General features: G+C 46.4%; 5 protein-coding genes, 1 non-coding gene and 1 pseudogene across 9 annotated transcripts; 2 read left to right on the top strand and 5 right to left on the bottom strand.

Annotated features, from left to right (window-relative positions):
* Positions 1-442: 442 nt before the first annotated feature.
* On the bottom strand, positions 443-2,052 carry LOC9661944 ((R)-mandelonitrile lyase-like). Its single transcript, XM_024687852.1, has 2 exons — positions 1,536-2,052; positions 443-1,302 (listed from the first exon to the last, which is right to left on the bottom strand). The coding sequence occupies exons 1-2, from the start codon at positions 2,050-2,052 to the stop codon at positions 443-445; spliced, it is 1,377 nt and encodes a 458-aa protein (XP_024543620.1).
* A 1,051-nt stretch (positions 2,053-3,103) lies between these two features.
* On the bottom strand, positions 3,104-4,137 carry LOC112350870 (annotated as a pseudogene).
* Positions 3,860-6,297, bottom strand: LOC9661943 (two-pore potassium channel 5). Of its 2 annotated transcripts, none has more exons than XM_002982734.2 (4): positions 5,609-6,297; positions 5,185-5,545; positions 4,945-5,123; positions 3,860-4,889 (listed from the first exon to the last, which is right to left on the bottom strand). In XM_002982734.2, exons 1-3 carry the CDS (start codon positions 6,264-6,266, stop codon positions 4,979-4,981), a joined length of 1,164 nt encoding a protein of 387 aa, XP_002982780.1. In that variant the 5' UTR covers positions 6,267-6,297; the 3' UTR covers positions 3,860-4,889; positions 4,945-4,978. The 2 variants fall into 2 exon arrangements, with proteins under 2 accessions (XP_002982780.1, XP_024543672.1); XM_024687904.1 differs by having other exon boundaries at positions 3,860-4,886.
* Positions 6,298-6,320: 23 nt separating this feature from the next.
* Positions 6,321-7,319, bottom strand: LOC9662317 (40S ribosomal protein S11). Its single transcript, XM_002982733.2, has 6 exons — positions 7,233-7,319; positions 7,136-7,176; positions 6,969-7,069; positions 6,765-6,909; positions 6,583-6,672; positions 6,321-6,501 (listed from the first exon to the last, which is right to left on the bottom strand). The coding sequence occupies exons 1-6, from the start codon at positions 7,242-7,244 to the stop codon at positions 6,408-6,410; spliced, it is 483 nt and encodes a 160-aa protein (XP_002982779.1). The 5' UTR covers positions 7,245-7,319; the 3' UTR covers positions 6,321-6,407.
* Positions 7,320-9,051: 1,732 nt separating this feature from the next.
* On the top strand, positions 9,052-9,645 carry LOC9662316 (cyanovirin-N homolog). Its single transcript, XM_024687923.1, has 2 exons — positions 9,052-9,146; positions 9,202-9,645. Exons 1-2 carry the CDS (start codon positions 9,063-9,065, stop codon positions 9,559-9,561), a joined length of 444 nt encoding a protein of 147 aa, XP_024543691.1. The 5' UTR covers positions 9,052-9,062; the 3' UTR covers positions 9,562-9,645.
* Positions 9,646-9,831: 186 nt separating this feature from the next.
* TRNAF-GAA lies at positions 9,832-9,904 on the bottom strand. The gene has a single exon. It is a non-coding gene; the product is annotated as a tRNA-Phe (tRNA).
* A 196-nt stretch (positions 9,905-10,100) lies between these two features.
* Positions 10,101-13,112, top strand: LOC9662315 (RNA polymerase sigma factor SigA). 3 transcript variants are annotated; one of them, XR_002993926.1, is made up of 10 exons: positions 10,101-10,355; positions 10,411-10,519; positions 10,582-11,191; positions 11,285-11,515; positions 11,587-11,727; positions 11,788-11,988; positions 12,063-12,395; positions 12,535-12,603; positions 12,678-12,834; positions 12,899-13,112. XR_002993926.1 is itself a non-coding variant. In XM_002982843.2 (7 exons), exons 1-7 carry the CDS (start codon positions 10,274-10,276, stop codon positions 12,363-12,365), a joined length of 1,677 nt encoding a protein of 558 aa, XP_002982889.2. In that variant the 5' UTR covers positions 10,101-10,273; the 3' UTR covers positions 12,366-12,492. The 3 variants fall into 3 exon arrangements, 1 of the variants encoding a protein (XP_002982889.2); XR_002993927.1 differs by having other exon boundaries at positions 12,464-12,603; XM_002982843.2 differs by lacking the exons at positions 12,535-12,603; positions 12,678-12,834; positions 12,899-13,112 and having other exon boundaries at positions 12,063-12,492.
* Positions 13,113-13,424: the final 312 nt, after the last annotated feature.

The raw sequence follows: 13,424 nt of genomic DNA, 5'->3' as shown, positions 1-13,424 counted from the left end.
AAGGAAGGAGTCAGCTCGACGACTTCTTCTTTTTGATCCTGGAAGCACTGAGTACGGCCACGCAAGCCAGGGTGTCAAGAGCCAGCTAAAGAGAACCACGCGAACCTTTGACGCATAGAATTTTTCACGATCCAAGAGCAGGAGGTAGAGAAATTCGTTCGCTTCTCTCTCCTTTCTCTGCGGCGAATAATCTTCCGGATCGTCAAAGAAACCACCGCATTTCTTCTTCGCCTCTGCCGGCTTGTCTCGGTTGGTCATCAAACGGGAAGAAAATTTCGGGCTCATCAGAACTCTCCATCTCCTGCTCTGCTAGAATCCCTTACTTATGCAGTGAAAAGAGAAGGCTCTAGGGGCGCCACTGCTGGAGCGATTTGCGACACCTAAGAAGAAATAAAGGCAAAGACGGAAAAATTCGTTTTATTATCTTATTATTTAATTGAGTCTAACATTTCTTTTTCTTTTTCTCTTTCTCCAGAAGTAATTTAGTTCCCACATATCGTCCTAACATCATCACTGTAGCTTGAGGGTTTGTCCCTGGAGAGGATTTAAACGTAGAGCCATCTACAACTCGTAAATTATTGGTACCAATAACCTTGTAGTTATCATCGATAACTTCCCCTTTCAGGCAGCCACCATGATAATGATAAAATGTTCCAATATTTTTCTTGCAATAATCAGCTATAGTGCTGTTGATGCTCTTTAGGAACAAAGAATTCCGTCGATTTGGCAATAAAACAGTACCTCCTGATGGCAGCGTTTGGTTATCATATCGATAGGGTGCAAAAACACTTGATAAAGCCATCTCCTCTAAGGTGTTTATTCCAGCAACACATCTTTGTATATCCTCTGGGCTTTTAAAGTAGTTAAACCTCACAGATGGAGTTTCACTTGCATTTTTGGATTTGAGAAGCAGCTCTCCAAAAGATTGTGGACCTTTAACTTTCACTAAAAGCCGACCTGAAGTTCCAAGTCCCATTGTTTCCACTAAAAAGCCAGCACTTGCAACTCCAACAGTAAGAGGACTCCAAAAATTACCAAGTGGAATTGGAGATGGTAATACCATTACTCCTGATGGATTATCTCTCATCTCTTTTCCAACTTGAGGAGAATTCAGTACCAAGTTCATACCAAGGGGTTTAAGATGTTCTATTGGGCCAATTCCACTTAGCATTAGTAATTGTGGACTTCCAAGAGCACCTGCACAAACTATTACTTCACCTCCAGTTTTCTCATTTAATATTGCAGTGTGAGTTTGACCAATATTGTCTTTAAACATAACTCCAAATGCTGACTTTGCGGATCCTAAATCAGAATATAAATATAAAGCATTAAATAACTAATTTTTAAAGTACCTTTATTTCTTATAATGATCCTTTCTACAGTTGCATGTAAAAGAACCAGAATGTTGTGAGGATTCGCATATTCAAAAAGCAAATCTGGGGATGGATGCCGGTGTCCATTAAGATCAAATGTAATTCCTGCTGTCTTAGTTCCAATTACATCATCATATGTAAAATTATACTCTGGAATTATACCCCCAACTGTTACAAGAGCAGTACGAGTAGCAGATTGAAATGCATTTTTGTAAGTTGGTTCAAATGCTACAACCTTTTCGACCCATGCATATGACTTATTCACAGTTGTCTCATCTAGCTTTGCTTGGCGAAGAAAACTCAACTCTGCACGAGAATAGAGCCCTCCATTTATACTGCTCCCTCCACCCAATACATTTGCTCGAAGATTAGCAACCCCGTCCTCAGATGTGAATTGTTGAAATGCAGGGTCTTGGCGTGGGGCATTTGCAATATTTGATTGTTGTGTAATATTTGGATTTCTATATGGTGAACCTCCACGTTCTAGAACAAGTACCTTGAAATACTCAGAAAGCGTAGCTGCTAATGGACATCCAGCAGTTCCTCCTCCAACGATAATGTAATCATACTCTTCTAACTCAGAAATAGTAGATGCCTCTTTGATAAAATTGGAGGAGTTCAAGTTATATCCAGAATACACAACTGAGAGTAAAGTAGCAAAACATATCAATCTCAACATCGTTAAATTTGCAAGTGACTAGAGCTTTGGGTGTGTAAGATTTATAATATGTAAGAGGTTAGATTTTGGTCAAACACCCTTTACATTTTTCTCACTTAGACCAAGAGAGTAGGGCGAGAGGGTAGGTTGGATTGGATGCAATGACCACAATGTTATTATAGTCCAAGTTCTTCTAGAAGTACTTAGAAAAACTGATGTTTAAAATTTTTAAATTTAACTCTATACAAAATATGATTTCTATTTCTGGAGACGAGCTCACCAAAGCCGAAAAAAATAAATAAATAACTGCTTTTAGAATAATACTTACCAGCCCAACCATGTGAATCATATATTGAACAGCATTCTAGTGTTGGGAGCATTCTAGAGGAGTTTATTGTGCCAAAGTAATGCCAAAGTCCTTATGTACTTTAAAGAATTCAAAGACTGAGCACAAAATATGTAAACTCATTTTTTCCTTAATAATAATACTTGTTTTTGGAAAGTCTTGTACCTACTCTCACTGCCTACACTCTATATTTCACTCGTCAGCGCCTACATGTCAATCCTCATGGATAGAACAGAATCAATTTCACATCCTTCGTCATATAAAGTAAAAGATCTTGAAGATAGTTATTTAGATTACCACCATCTTGTAGCTGTGGAGAAGCGTGCCATACTATCTAGCTCTTTAAAAAAAACTCCTTTAATGATCCTCCTTGATCACAAGTTTTCACATGACCTCATCCGAGAGGTTTCACAAACATTGCCCGATTCACTTGAACTAATGGCAAATCCCCGATGGGCTGAATTGCCTGTCCACCAGCAACTGTTACTGGCTCCCGCGTGTGATCATCTAGAATGTGCCACTTATCAATAAGAAAAAATAGGATAGATTGTATGATCCAATTTTTACCAAACAAGGTGTTCAAGGACGAAGCTGGGGGTGTTGCCAGATGGTTCAAACTCGCGTAAGTGAGAAGAACAAACGGAATTGCAAGCATAAAAAGCCTAGGGACCACAACAGCCCAATACCTGTGAGCTAACAATAAAAAAGCTTTGTAGATTTCCAAAGGTTACTTCTCAGGATAGGACGTTATTCCAAGATAATGAAGCCAAGGTTCGGGGAGACACGCCTAAATAACATACACTCCTGGATTTGTAGTTCGCGACTGTCAGCGATTCAGATTGAGAATCCAAAATATTCACTCACCAAATGCGACTATGGTTGAGATCGCTCCCACGAATTGCGTAAACCTCTGTGAGCTTTGTTCCTTGACACTTGCGTTTCTCGTGATCCTATCCAGGCAAAAAGACTGAATGGAAAGGTTGATCGATCGCTTGATATACCATTCACTTGTCGGCTTTCTCTCCGGGCCGTGGAACTTTCTTGTACTCGGAAGTTGTTGATGTCTACTTGCTGCTGGATCGCCTGCATTACAGAAACAATTACATCTTACTCGCATATCAAGAGCAATCACCTTGAGCTCTTCCTCGAGTGTGGTGGGTTTCCTCTGCTTGAAGTTCTTGAGAATCCCCTCCTTGGAAAGGGCCTGCGTCACTTTGAGAAGCTCCCAATCCCTCTCGTCGCGCTCGTGGACAACCTCAGTTCTAGAATCCCAGAAAATCAATTAAAGTGAAAAAAAAAAATGCTTGTTACCTCCCAGCAACGATCTGAGCGATGCCAACGTAGCCAATGACGGACCCAGCTATGATCGGGAGGCCAAAAAGAAAGAACCGATTCGACCCACTCAGCCTCCGTCACTTCTGGATCCCCCGCACAGTGGACATTTGCTCTAAGCAAACCCCACTAACCGAAAAAAGTCGTCCATTTCGTCGAAAAGCTCTTTTCAGTTTCTCATCGAAAAGCTTGAGGATCACTTCTTAGCGAGTTCGACGCAAACAACTTGATGGCTCACCAGGCAGGCTGTCTTCTTGTTCTCAAGTTCACGTCTAAGAACCTCCGTTCTTCCGACCATCATATCCACCAATTTTCCGCAGGCCATGAGAGCAGCATCAAGTTGTGGACTTCGAGCAACCAGTTGACTGCATCCGTTTCAAAAGCTCCAGAGCGAGCTCATTCTCCACGTAGCCCAGTATCCACGTCATGCGTAACCATAACTTCCAAAACTTTGCGAGCGTCGGTCATACATCCCTGTGCCCAAGTTCACAAGCCTGCTCTAAGTTGGCCACGCTTGCACAAGCCCTGAGTGCGGCCTTCGTAGAACTCGATATACGGGAATAGATCCAAAGCCAGGTCGTTGCTCACATATCCCAGCAGCAAAGCGTTCTATGAGACCACTCTGTCGCGGAGCAATCTGTCCTCCATACGTCCACACATATCAGCTGAGTGCTTCCCACGAAGATGTTGCACAACGATTGGCTTTTGCAGCTTCACATCCCTTTCACTTCTTCAGACTTTGTCCACGCTCTAGTCTTGCTTCTTCCGTGCCTCTTACAGGCCGTAAGTGCAGCAAACAAAGGTCCGCTACTAATTGTCACCGCATAGCCCAGTACCAAAGTGTCGAACATATTGTTGGACACTGCTCTTGCCTCCACCATGCTTGCGTGTAACAGCTCTTTCAACGTCCGCAGAGAAGTGCTGCTAAAAACGTCCGTAAACTCATCCTTGCATACTTCAACTTTGTCCGCACGTAAACGTCCAACTAGTGCCCGGAGTAGATAAGATAATCCTTCCTTCTGCTAAAATCCCTTGCTGCACAGTTTCACGGAATCTAATCACTGTGCTCACCACTTGCCCCTCGTTGTTTCTAGCAGTCACACTGACTAGCCGGACCTGTAAACTGCTCTAAAGAGTGCATAACTCATTCGCTAGTGAATAAAAAATTGCCAGCAAACTTCTGCAAAGAGAAGTATGGTTAGTTCGTGTACGAAACCGTAGCCGCAGAAACTTACGCGCTGTCGACAAGAAAGGCTTAGCAAATGGGCTTCAAACTGCATCACTGAGGCAGGACAACGTGATTCTTCCAGAATTGTCACGGTCCATAATATTGAACTGGCGACAGACTTCCATTATATCGTCTTGAGAAATCTTGCCGAGCTCTTTTAGCTTATAAACCACGAACTCGGATTTGCTGCAAAGAAAGAACAAAAAAGGCAGTGTTTTAGCAAACGTAGATAATGGATGGCACATACCTGACAAAGCCATTGTTGTCAATATCCGCTGCAACTAGATCACCGACCGTCATTTCTCTCGTAAGCACCCACTTGGCAATCAGCCTGTTCCTCCTCGCAATCCTGGCTTCTGCGAGAAATAGAAAAGCCCGAGCGACAGCCAAGCTGCTTATCAGCAGCCACATCGAAGCAAACAGCCTTCCCGCCAGGCTCTCGAACGCGTGGTCGCCATATCCCACCGTCGTCACCGATATGCACGACAAGTAGAACGAGTCCATCCAGCTAAGTTTCTCCAGCTTGTGCACAGCCAAAGTCCCCAAAGTCACACACCCGATCACCACCGCCAGTGCTAGAACCACCTTCATTCGCTTCCTCATACGTCCTTGAAAGAACAAAGGAAAAAACTCTCAGCCTTGCAAGTGTTTGAGATCCAACTAGAACATACCTCTCGTGTTAACCAAGACGCACCTCGCAGTTTGATGGCGGCCACCCTCCACAGCGCCCATGAGAAGCTCCTCTTGCCTCTCCAGGATGTAAGCGACCATTCCACTGAGCAAAACGTCGATGAATCCCATACCAATCACCACGAAAACGCAGCAGTAGAGCTTCGTGGTGGACGAAACCGGCGCGATGTCCCCATACCCGATCGTGCACATCGTCACGATGCTGAAATACAGGGCGTCGACGAGCGTGTGAGTCCTTGTGCCCGAGAATTCATCGCGCCTCCACACGTAGATCAGCACGCCGATCGCAATGTAGATGCAAAATCCTACTGCCGCTTGCCTGGCGATGCGTGCCGCCGATTCAAGCCTAGGCTTGTCATCATCGCCGCACCGCTTGCTGTAATCGCTTGTCATGGCTGGAGCCGTGCGCGATTTCTTGAGCCTCCTCCCCGGGGACCATCGATCTGGAGCCGAAATCCCAGATTTCTCAGCGCGATCTCCCTGCCTGCGATCATCCAACACCGCTTCCAGCAAATCCGAGCCTGCCGAGCCATAGACAAGACGATCTTTGACAAGCGCGGCCGATTCTGGCAACTCATCTTCTTCCGCGATCGTCCAGAGAGGCGCCGACGCTGCCCCAGGCGATCGCGGAAGCTCCATTGCGACGCTACATTCTCTCCGAGCTCCTAAAACCCTAGCCCATAAGACTCAAGCTTTGAACGCATCGCAGGCATTGATTTCGAACAAACACTCGTAGAGTAATCTCGGCCGTTGGTTTTTCAAGAAACATACAAAAAGCTCTTAAGCTGCCGTGAAGACCTTCTTCGCGCCACCGTCGGAGGCTCCTCGCGGGATCACCTTGAGCACATTGAACCGGATCGTCTTGGAAAGAGGTCTGCCAAACAAGAGATGGATCGATCAATGAGAACAGAGAATTTTGTTCCAATCCAATTCTATAGCTACGATCTTGACTAACCTGCACTGGCCGAGGATCACTTTATCTCCTTCCTTGACACGAAAGCACGGCGACACATGAGCTGCCACGTTTGAGTGCCTCTTTTCATACCTGAATAAAAAAAAGAATTTTTTGGATGAGAATCGCGAGAGAATCGCGAGGACGAAAGAAGAAACTTGGAAGAACTTGGGCCTAACACTCACCTCTGATACTTCTTCACATAGTGCAAGTAATCTCGCCTCACGATAATGCTCCGGGTCATCTTGGTTGTAGCCACAGTTCCAGTGAGGATTCGGCCACGGATGGACACGTCGCTGGTGAATGGGCACTTCTTGTCGATGTAGGTGCCTAGCCACAGACGATGAAATCGATCACAGATCCAGTAAAAACGCATCCGAGAGTTATACCTTCGATCGCCTCGCGAGGAGTCTTAAAGCCCAACCCGACGTTCTTCCAGAAACGACTGCCGCCCTTGCCGGGCCTCTTCTTCTTCCCAGACGTCTTCCCTCTGATCAATCACACAAAGACCCTCAGCACCGACACGCGAAGCTAGAAAAAAAATAGATCCACTCACAGGGGAAAGACCTTGTGCTGCTTGAGAAAGGCGCGCTCGGTCTACACAACGAAAAACTCGATCAATGCGGCGCGCGATCAATCCAGACGACGCATACCTGTTCCGCCATAGCGCTCGCCTCCTCCCCCTCTCCTCCAGCAGCCGCCGATAAACCCTAACCCTGCTCTACGGCAAAGAAGCCAATCTCAGCCGCTAGCAGTAGCAACGGCGCCGATCAAATCCCGAGGAATAGTTTGTTTCAAACAACAGAATATCCTACTTTTAAAAAGAGAGAGGAACACATTTTCCACATTTTACAATAAAGTATACGGTTTTTTTTATAAACAAAGGAAAAACATTACATTTTTTTTACTCTTCTTTCTTCAGCATCTGAAGAAGAAAGCATAGGTGGAAACTTATTCATAGTAGTGGAAATTTTATCATCTCTAGTCGGATTCGCTGCTGCTGCTGCTCTTGTCGCCCTCCTTGCGCTCCTTGTGCTGGTTCTTCTTCTTCTTGATCTTGTCCATAAGCCCCTCCTTCTTCTGGGGCTGCCCGGTAGCGGTGTGCCCGCTAGTCGGGTTTGTGCCAGTGGTGGCGCCATAGGGAGTAGATCCCGGGTTGTGACCAGTGCCGGTGGTGCCAGTGGTGGCGCCATAGGGAGTAGATCCCGGGTTGTGACCGACGCCCTGCCCGTGGCCGACGCCCTGCCCGTGTTGCCCGTAGCCGGCGTCCTGCCCATAGCCGGCGCCCTGCCCGTGAGTCTGCTGCCCCAGCCCGTGCGTCTCGTGCGTCTGCCCGCCCAATTTGTTGTGCTCGTCGTCCTTCTTGCCGAACTTCTCGCCAATCTTCTCCATCATCGAGGCCATGAGCGCTGTGAGAATCAAAAGAACTGCGAAGAGAACTTGTGATCGAGAAAACAAGACAAAGCCAAAGATCTAGATAAGACAGATATATCGATCGAAGATAGAATGAGTTCCTGAGGGCGGAGCTTTCAGCTCTTATACAAATCGAGAGGCCCTGAGGTGCCGACGCATGGCACCTCGATTTTTGACACGTATGTGGCAAATCCATGGGACAGGTGCCCATTGAATAAATATGCCAGTAACCACCGACGACTTAAAAACTTTCTTGTAATTTGGAGGTTTTATTATAGAAAAGATAGCTTTGAATATAACACGTGGCGAAACTTGGCCGGATTACAAAGAACCCTAATTTAACAAGAGGGTTTAGTTGGAGAGGACTTGCTTGTCCTCGAGATTTCTCTTGTTGAGCTTGGATTTCTCCTCGCCGCCGCCTTCGCTCTCCATCGAGTGCTCGATCTTGTCGCCCGCGCTCGCGGTGGCGTCGCCAATCTTCTCCGCGGCGCTCCTGACCTGTTCGCGCATTCCGCTCTCGGCGGGTTCCTTAGAATCTTTGGCCGTCTCCTTGAGGTTCTCCCCGGCTTTCTCGACCTTGTCCCCGACCTTGTGCGCCATGGACTCGGCGGTGCCCGCCTCCTTGTTGAGCAGGACAGACGATGTTGCCAGGAACTCCTTCTTCACGAGCAACTGACCGAGGGCATTCTTCTTCGAGGCGACGAGAACTGACCTAAACGCCATTGTTGCTGTGTGAATGCTGTGAACGTTGGAAATGCTTGCTTCGATCGATCGATTAACCCGTTCGTTCTCTCTCTTCGCGCTCAAATGCTCCAAGTTCGCCCGTTTTGAGGCATGGTGCAGCCGCGTGTCGATTGCACTGGTGACAAGTGTCGATGTGTGTAAAAAGTGTCAGTAATTGATGGAACTGGATATGCTTATACTTGAAAATATTCTCTTTGGGGTTTAGGGTTTAGCGTTATCGTAGCTGGCAGATTGATGTGGATATGAAACTTGGGAACAATGGTTTCGAACCCAGAACCTGCTAGTCTAGTACTATATTATCCGAGGCGATCTCGCCTTCTGGTATCATGGCTTCCTCTTCCTCTCCTCTTGGCAATTCTATGCTCCTCTTGTTTCTGCTTGTGGCAGCACTGACTGCCTCTACGTCCAAGGCAAGTGAGATGATCTTGTCGATCCCAGTTTTCTGATCTTGGAACTCTTTCGCAGGCTTGTGAAGGTTTTGCAGACAGCTGCAAAGACATTTTCGTCAAGGGGCCAGTGCTCGAAGCCGAATGCATGAACAACAGGGGATGGAAGTTCTATTCAGCCGTTGATATCTCCAAGTGCATCACTTATGGCGAGGATGGGAAGCTCAAATGCGGGGAGAGGTTCACATACGGGCTCGAGGACTGCCGGGGGATTGAGTATCTCACGTCGGGCACCATGATGGAGGGCGAGTGCAAGAACACCGATGGCGACTATGTCGCAAGCACTCTGGATCTCAACGATTGCATCGGCAACATAAATGGATTCCTGCGATGTGCTTCACTCAGTGACGAATGTGTCAATCGTCACAAGGACGAGTGAGTGACGCCTTTGATCATATGGAATAAAGGCACTGTGGATCTTCTATAGTCCCCATGCTAGCATAAACAAGTTCCATCCGTGAAACTTCGTGATCTTGTCAGATTGTCATTCAGGTGGTGTCACCTTAGCGTCTCTCTAGCAACATCGGAATTCAAAGAGATAGTAAAATATCACATTCAAATGTACCATACTATGACATCAACAAAGTTGTCGACAAAAGATTCCTCACACGTCAAAAGTTTCTATTAGCAAAACAGAGAAGAAAAGAAATGCGGTGAGCGTGGATCGAACACGCGACCTTCAGATCTTCAGTCTGACGCTCTCCCAACTGAGCTATCCCCGCTTGATAAAATCAGTTAGAATCTTAATCTTCAAAATATGAGAATGGTATTTTGGAAGGCTAAGATATGTCTGGATAACAGGGCGAATCTGGCCCACTCAACCAGATGTGGATCCAGGCCGTCGAGAGCTGGAGACATCCAGCGGCTGAGGTTTAACATGGTGGTTCTTTTGCCACGACTGCTAGGGTTTAACGAAAATCTTGTGGATATGGCAGTTCGTCGCCGAGGAAATGGGAGCGATGGCGCTGCACAAATAATTTTGTAAGCGAATTCTTGGACTGGAAGCGCTGCCATGGCCGCAATCGGGCAATGGCGGCGAATTTGAGGACTAGGATCTGGAAATATGAGAACGAGGTCGTAGCATTGAGGCAATGGCAGTGGTAGCAGGCTTGGCAGCTGCGACTGGCGGCGCAGTGCTGGAATGTAGCTCTGTTCTATCGCCTGGCATTCCAAGTAAGTGGGAAGAAGTGGGAATTCTCTCGCTGAGTGGTTTCTATCCAATTTCCAGGCACTTCTTCGTTGAGACGTCAAAAGCCTTGCTCCAGAAGGAGGGGATGCTTCGCAAAATTGGATCATCACAATGCAAATCCACGGCTTTGGAGCTCGGTTCTAGCATGGTAAGTCGTTTACTGATGCCATAGAAGTTTATTTTCTTAGCTGGGAGTTCTTTGCCGCATAGGAATCACGAAGGCCCAGAACGAAGATGGAAGGTGGCTGACACCTTACAAGTGAGAGCAGTGACCACCACTTCCAGTTTTACAGAGACTGAGGCTTGGTTGGCTAGTGACGAGGCAACGACTATTGCTGCGGCCGAGGAAGCCATGGCTCTTGCAAGGGCGGCGGTTCTAGCAGCTCGAGAAGCTGCCGAGGCCATTGCTGATGATTCTGGCGAAATGGAACTCGCGAACGAACCACTTGCTGGATCAACTTTGGGACTCGAGCAGAGCATCCAACTTCCAGAGGTGGCGAGGATTGAGACAACAGAAGAAGCGGAAGAAACTGCATTGCAAGCCAATGAACTTCTTTCAACAGAGACGGAGAGCTTAGAGAGGAAGTACAACGTGGAAGTAGCGGTTACCTCTAGGAGGCGCAAACAAAGGATGATGAAAAGAGTACAGGCAGCAGAGAAGAGAAAGAACGAGATGGAGGACGGAGATGGGGAGACGATCAAAGGACTTTTTCCAGCCGGATCGAGAAAAGTCGTAGGCAGAGACCGGTACTGTCCACAAATATCTAGGAGGACTCGAATGTCTGCTTCCGAGGAGCTGGAAGCAATCAATGGTATTCAGGTGGGAATTCAAGGTACTTTCTTTGTAGATATATGATGAAATGCTGAGCTTGCTGGCTAAATTACTGTTTTGTGCGTTGTTTTTTAATCTCAGGAGCATATAAAAATGGAAGCCTTGTTTACCAGCATGAGCGAGCAGCTTGGACGTGAACCAACATTCAGAGAATGGGCCGAGGCATTGAAAATAGAACCTCAAGAGCTTCGGAGGAAGCTCAAACATGCAAAAAGATGCAGGACCAACATGGTCTCTTCAAATCTCGGGCTCGTGATCAAAGTGGCCCGAAAGTTTGGGTTGAAGGGGACGACGATAGAGGATCTTATACAGGTGAAGTATTAAAGTTTCTCTGTTAAGCTAGTTTTTCTTCATGCATTTATCAACTTGGCTTTGTACTGCAGGAAGGGATCAACGGTTTACTTCACGGTGTTGAAAAGTTCGACACATCTCGAGGTTTCCGGCTTTCAACGTACGTACTTTGGTGGATTGAGCTATCCGTAAGGAGGGCATCGGTGAAACGCAGCATAATGTGCCAAGTGCCTGTAAGCTCCTGTTCACTTCGAGAAGTACAGTTGAAATCTAAAAGAAACATTGTGTTTCAGATGCATCTATTTGATACGCACACTCGAGTTTTAAAGACGAGAGCCAGGATCTTCGAAGAACGTGGTACATTTCCAACAAACGAGGAAGTGGCCACGATCCTTGGAACGACTGCGCAAAAAGTCCATCTGGCTGCCAATCTTATGAGACATCCAAAGTCATTGGACGACAATGTACCAGGTTGCGACAACGTCACTCTTTTGGTAAGCAAAACCATATTCTTGCGACACTAAGAAATTGTTAATTTTTTTCTTTTCTGTTCTTGTTTTTGCTACAGGAAATCCTACCGGACCCGGAAGTAGAGTCCTCTCTTCTAGTTGCCGAGAAGGCGCTACTAAAGGAACAGCTCGACAAAGTGCTCAATCTCCTGAAGCCCAGGGAGAAGGAAGTCCTGACACTCCGCTATGGCATTGGCGATGGAAGGGACAGAACTTTGGAGGAGCTGAGCCACCATTTCAACCTCTCTAGAGAACGAGTTCGCCAGATCGAGAAGCGTGCACTGGCCAAGATTCACGAGCTGGGAGGAAAGGAGCTACTGGCGAGTTTTGTCAAGACTTTCACCACCAATACTGACTTGTAATATCAAAACTTTCTCGAGCGCTCTTTAAAGGTACGTGGTAAAAATTTTGGTTTCTCCTCTATTTCTTTGTAACCAATCGGAGACTGCCATGAATCAAGCTGCATATTTTTCCATTGCATGGAAAGTTTGCCAGTGAAGCGTGTCTCACTCTCAGTGAGTTTCGGTACAGTTTGTGCGTTTTTAAAGGGGGCTTTGGGCTTTTCACTTCTATACGACGGTTCCAATGGCTTCTTACCAGGTGCTCACTTTTTCTCTTTGGTTATAAGAACTTGATCTTCATCTCTTTTCTTTCCATCTTGTTTGTGTTTCCAGGACACTCAATCCGAGTACTACTATCCCACGACGGATAAAGACGCAACGATTCCAGTGATTGTTGTGGAGGACGACGCAGCAGCGGCAGAAGTCGACGACAAAGCTCCGGCTGTCGAGGGAGAGGACGCTCCGGAGCTCACCGACGAGGAAATCCAGAGTAAGTACCATTTCCGTTTCTCGTCTAGTTTTTTCTTACTCTTTGCATTTTGCTTGGCTTGCAGAGATGGAAGATGAAGAGCTCAAGAACGAGGAAGAGGAAGATATTCCGGAGGAAGTTGTCAAGTAATCATGAAGATTTTCTTCTTTCTTCTCGTAGCCCTGTTGGTAGATTTCTAACACTAGTCTCAGTTATCTACGTCTGCAAGCTAATGTAGCTCTTTATTTACATTCCACGAACCTGAGTTCTTTGTTAAAAAAGAGAATCTTGCTCTTGGAGATTATAATTTTGGGCTTGAGACATTCCCTAGAGAAAGTTTGGACATAAATTGGAGAAGATTTCAAGGTGGATTCTATGCTTGCAGGAATTGTCTCGTCAATCTTAACAAAGGTCATGGTTTGGAGATATATGTAATAGTGATGACAAACAATGGCATTCTTTGTCCCGATGGCTTGAAATTGGCAACGGTGGAAAGCTGGTTCTGTCGTCATATTCGGAGTTCATCAAGCATTTGGAGATAACTTGTAAGGACCAGGGGTTGGAGATGGAAAAGGATATCAGTGTGGAACGCCTGCAAGAAAAATTGGTAG

The sequence above is a fragment of the Selaginella moellendorffii genome, unplaced genomic scaffold (genome assembly GCF_000143415.4).
Source record: "Selaginella moellendorffii unplaced genomic scaffold, v1.0 SELMOscaffold_55, whole genome shotgun sequence".
Lineage (NCBI taxonomy): Eukaryota > Viridiplantae > Streptophyta > Lycopodiopsida > Selaginellales > Selaginellaceae > Selaginella > Selaginella moellendorffii.
Note: the sequence above shows the minus strand (reverse complement) of the source record. Positions and strands in the feature narration are given on the sequence as shown.

Bases quoted from the DNA above. Each gene is read 5' to 3' on its own strand.
- LOC9661944 (XM_024687852.1), bottom strand. From the start codon at position 2,052: ATGTTGAGATTGATATGTTTTGCTACTTTACTCTCAGTTGTGTATTCT. The intron at 1,303-1,535 runs GTATAATTCCAG...ATTCTGATTTAG, and splicing joins TGCTCTTGTAACAGTTGGGG to GATCCGCAAAGTCAGCATTT.
- LOC9661943 (XM_002982734.2), bottom strand. From the start codon at position 6,266: ATGGAGCTTCCGCGATCGCCTGGGGCAGCGTCGGCGCCTCTCTGGACG. The intron at 5,546-5,608 runs GTATGTTCTAGT...TGTTCTTTCAAG, and splicing joins CGTCTTGGTTAACACGAGAG to GACGTATGAGGAAGCGAATG. The intron at 5,124-5,184 runs GTATGTGCCATC...CTTTCTTTGCAG, and splicing joins GACAACAATGGCTTTGTCAG to CAAATCCGAGTTCGTGGTTT.
- LOC9662317 (XM_002982733.2), bottom strand. The intron at 7,070-7,135 runs GTGAGTGGATCT...GTGATTGATCAG, and splicing joins CAGCACAAGGTCTTTCCCCT to AGGGAAGACGTCTGGGAAGA. The intron at 6,502-6,582 runs GTTAGTCAAGAT...CTTGTTTGGCAG, and splicing joins GTGATCCTCGGCCAGTGCAG to ACCTCTTTCCAAGACGATCC.
- LOC9662316 (XM_024687923.1), top strand. From the start codon at position 9,063: ATGGCTTCCTCTTCCTCTCCTCTTGGCAATTCTATGCTCCTCTTGTTT. The intron at 9,147-9,201 runs GCAAGTGAGATG...ACTCTTTCGCAG, and splicing joins TGACTGCCTCTACGTCCAAG to GCTTGTGAAGGTTTTGCAGA.
- LOC9662315 (XM_002982843.2), top strand. From the start codon at position 10,274: ATGGCAGTGGTAGCAGGCTTGGCAGCTGCGACTGGCGGCGCAGTGCTG. The intron at 10,356-10,410 runs GTAAGTGGGAAG...TCCAATTTCCAG, and splicing joins TCTATCGCCTGGCATTCCAA to GCACTTCTTCGTTGAGACGT. The intron at 10,520-10,581 runs GTAAGTCGTTTA...TTTGCCGCATAG, and splicing joins TGGAGCTCGGTTCTAGCATG to GAATCACGAAGGCCCAGAAC.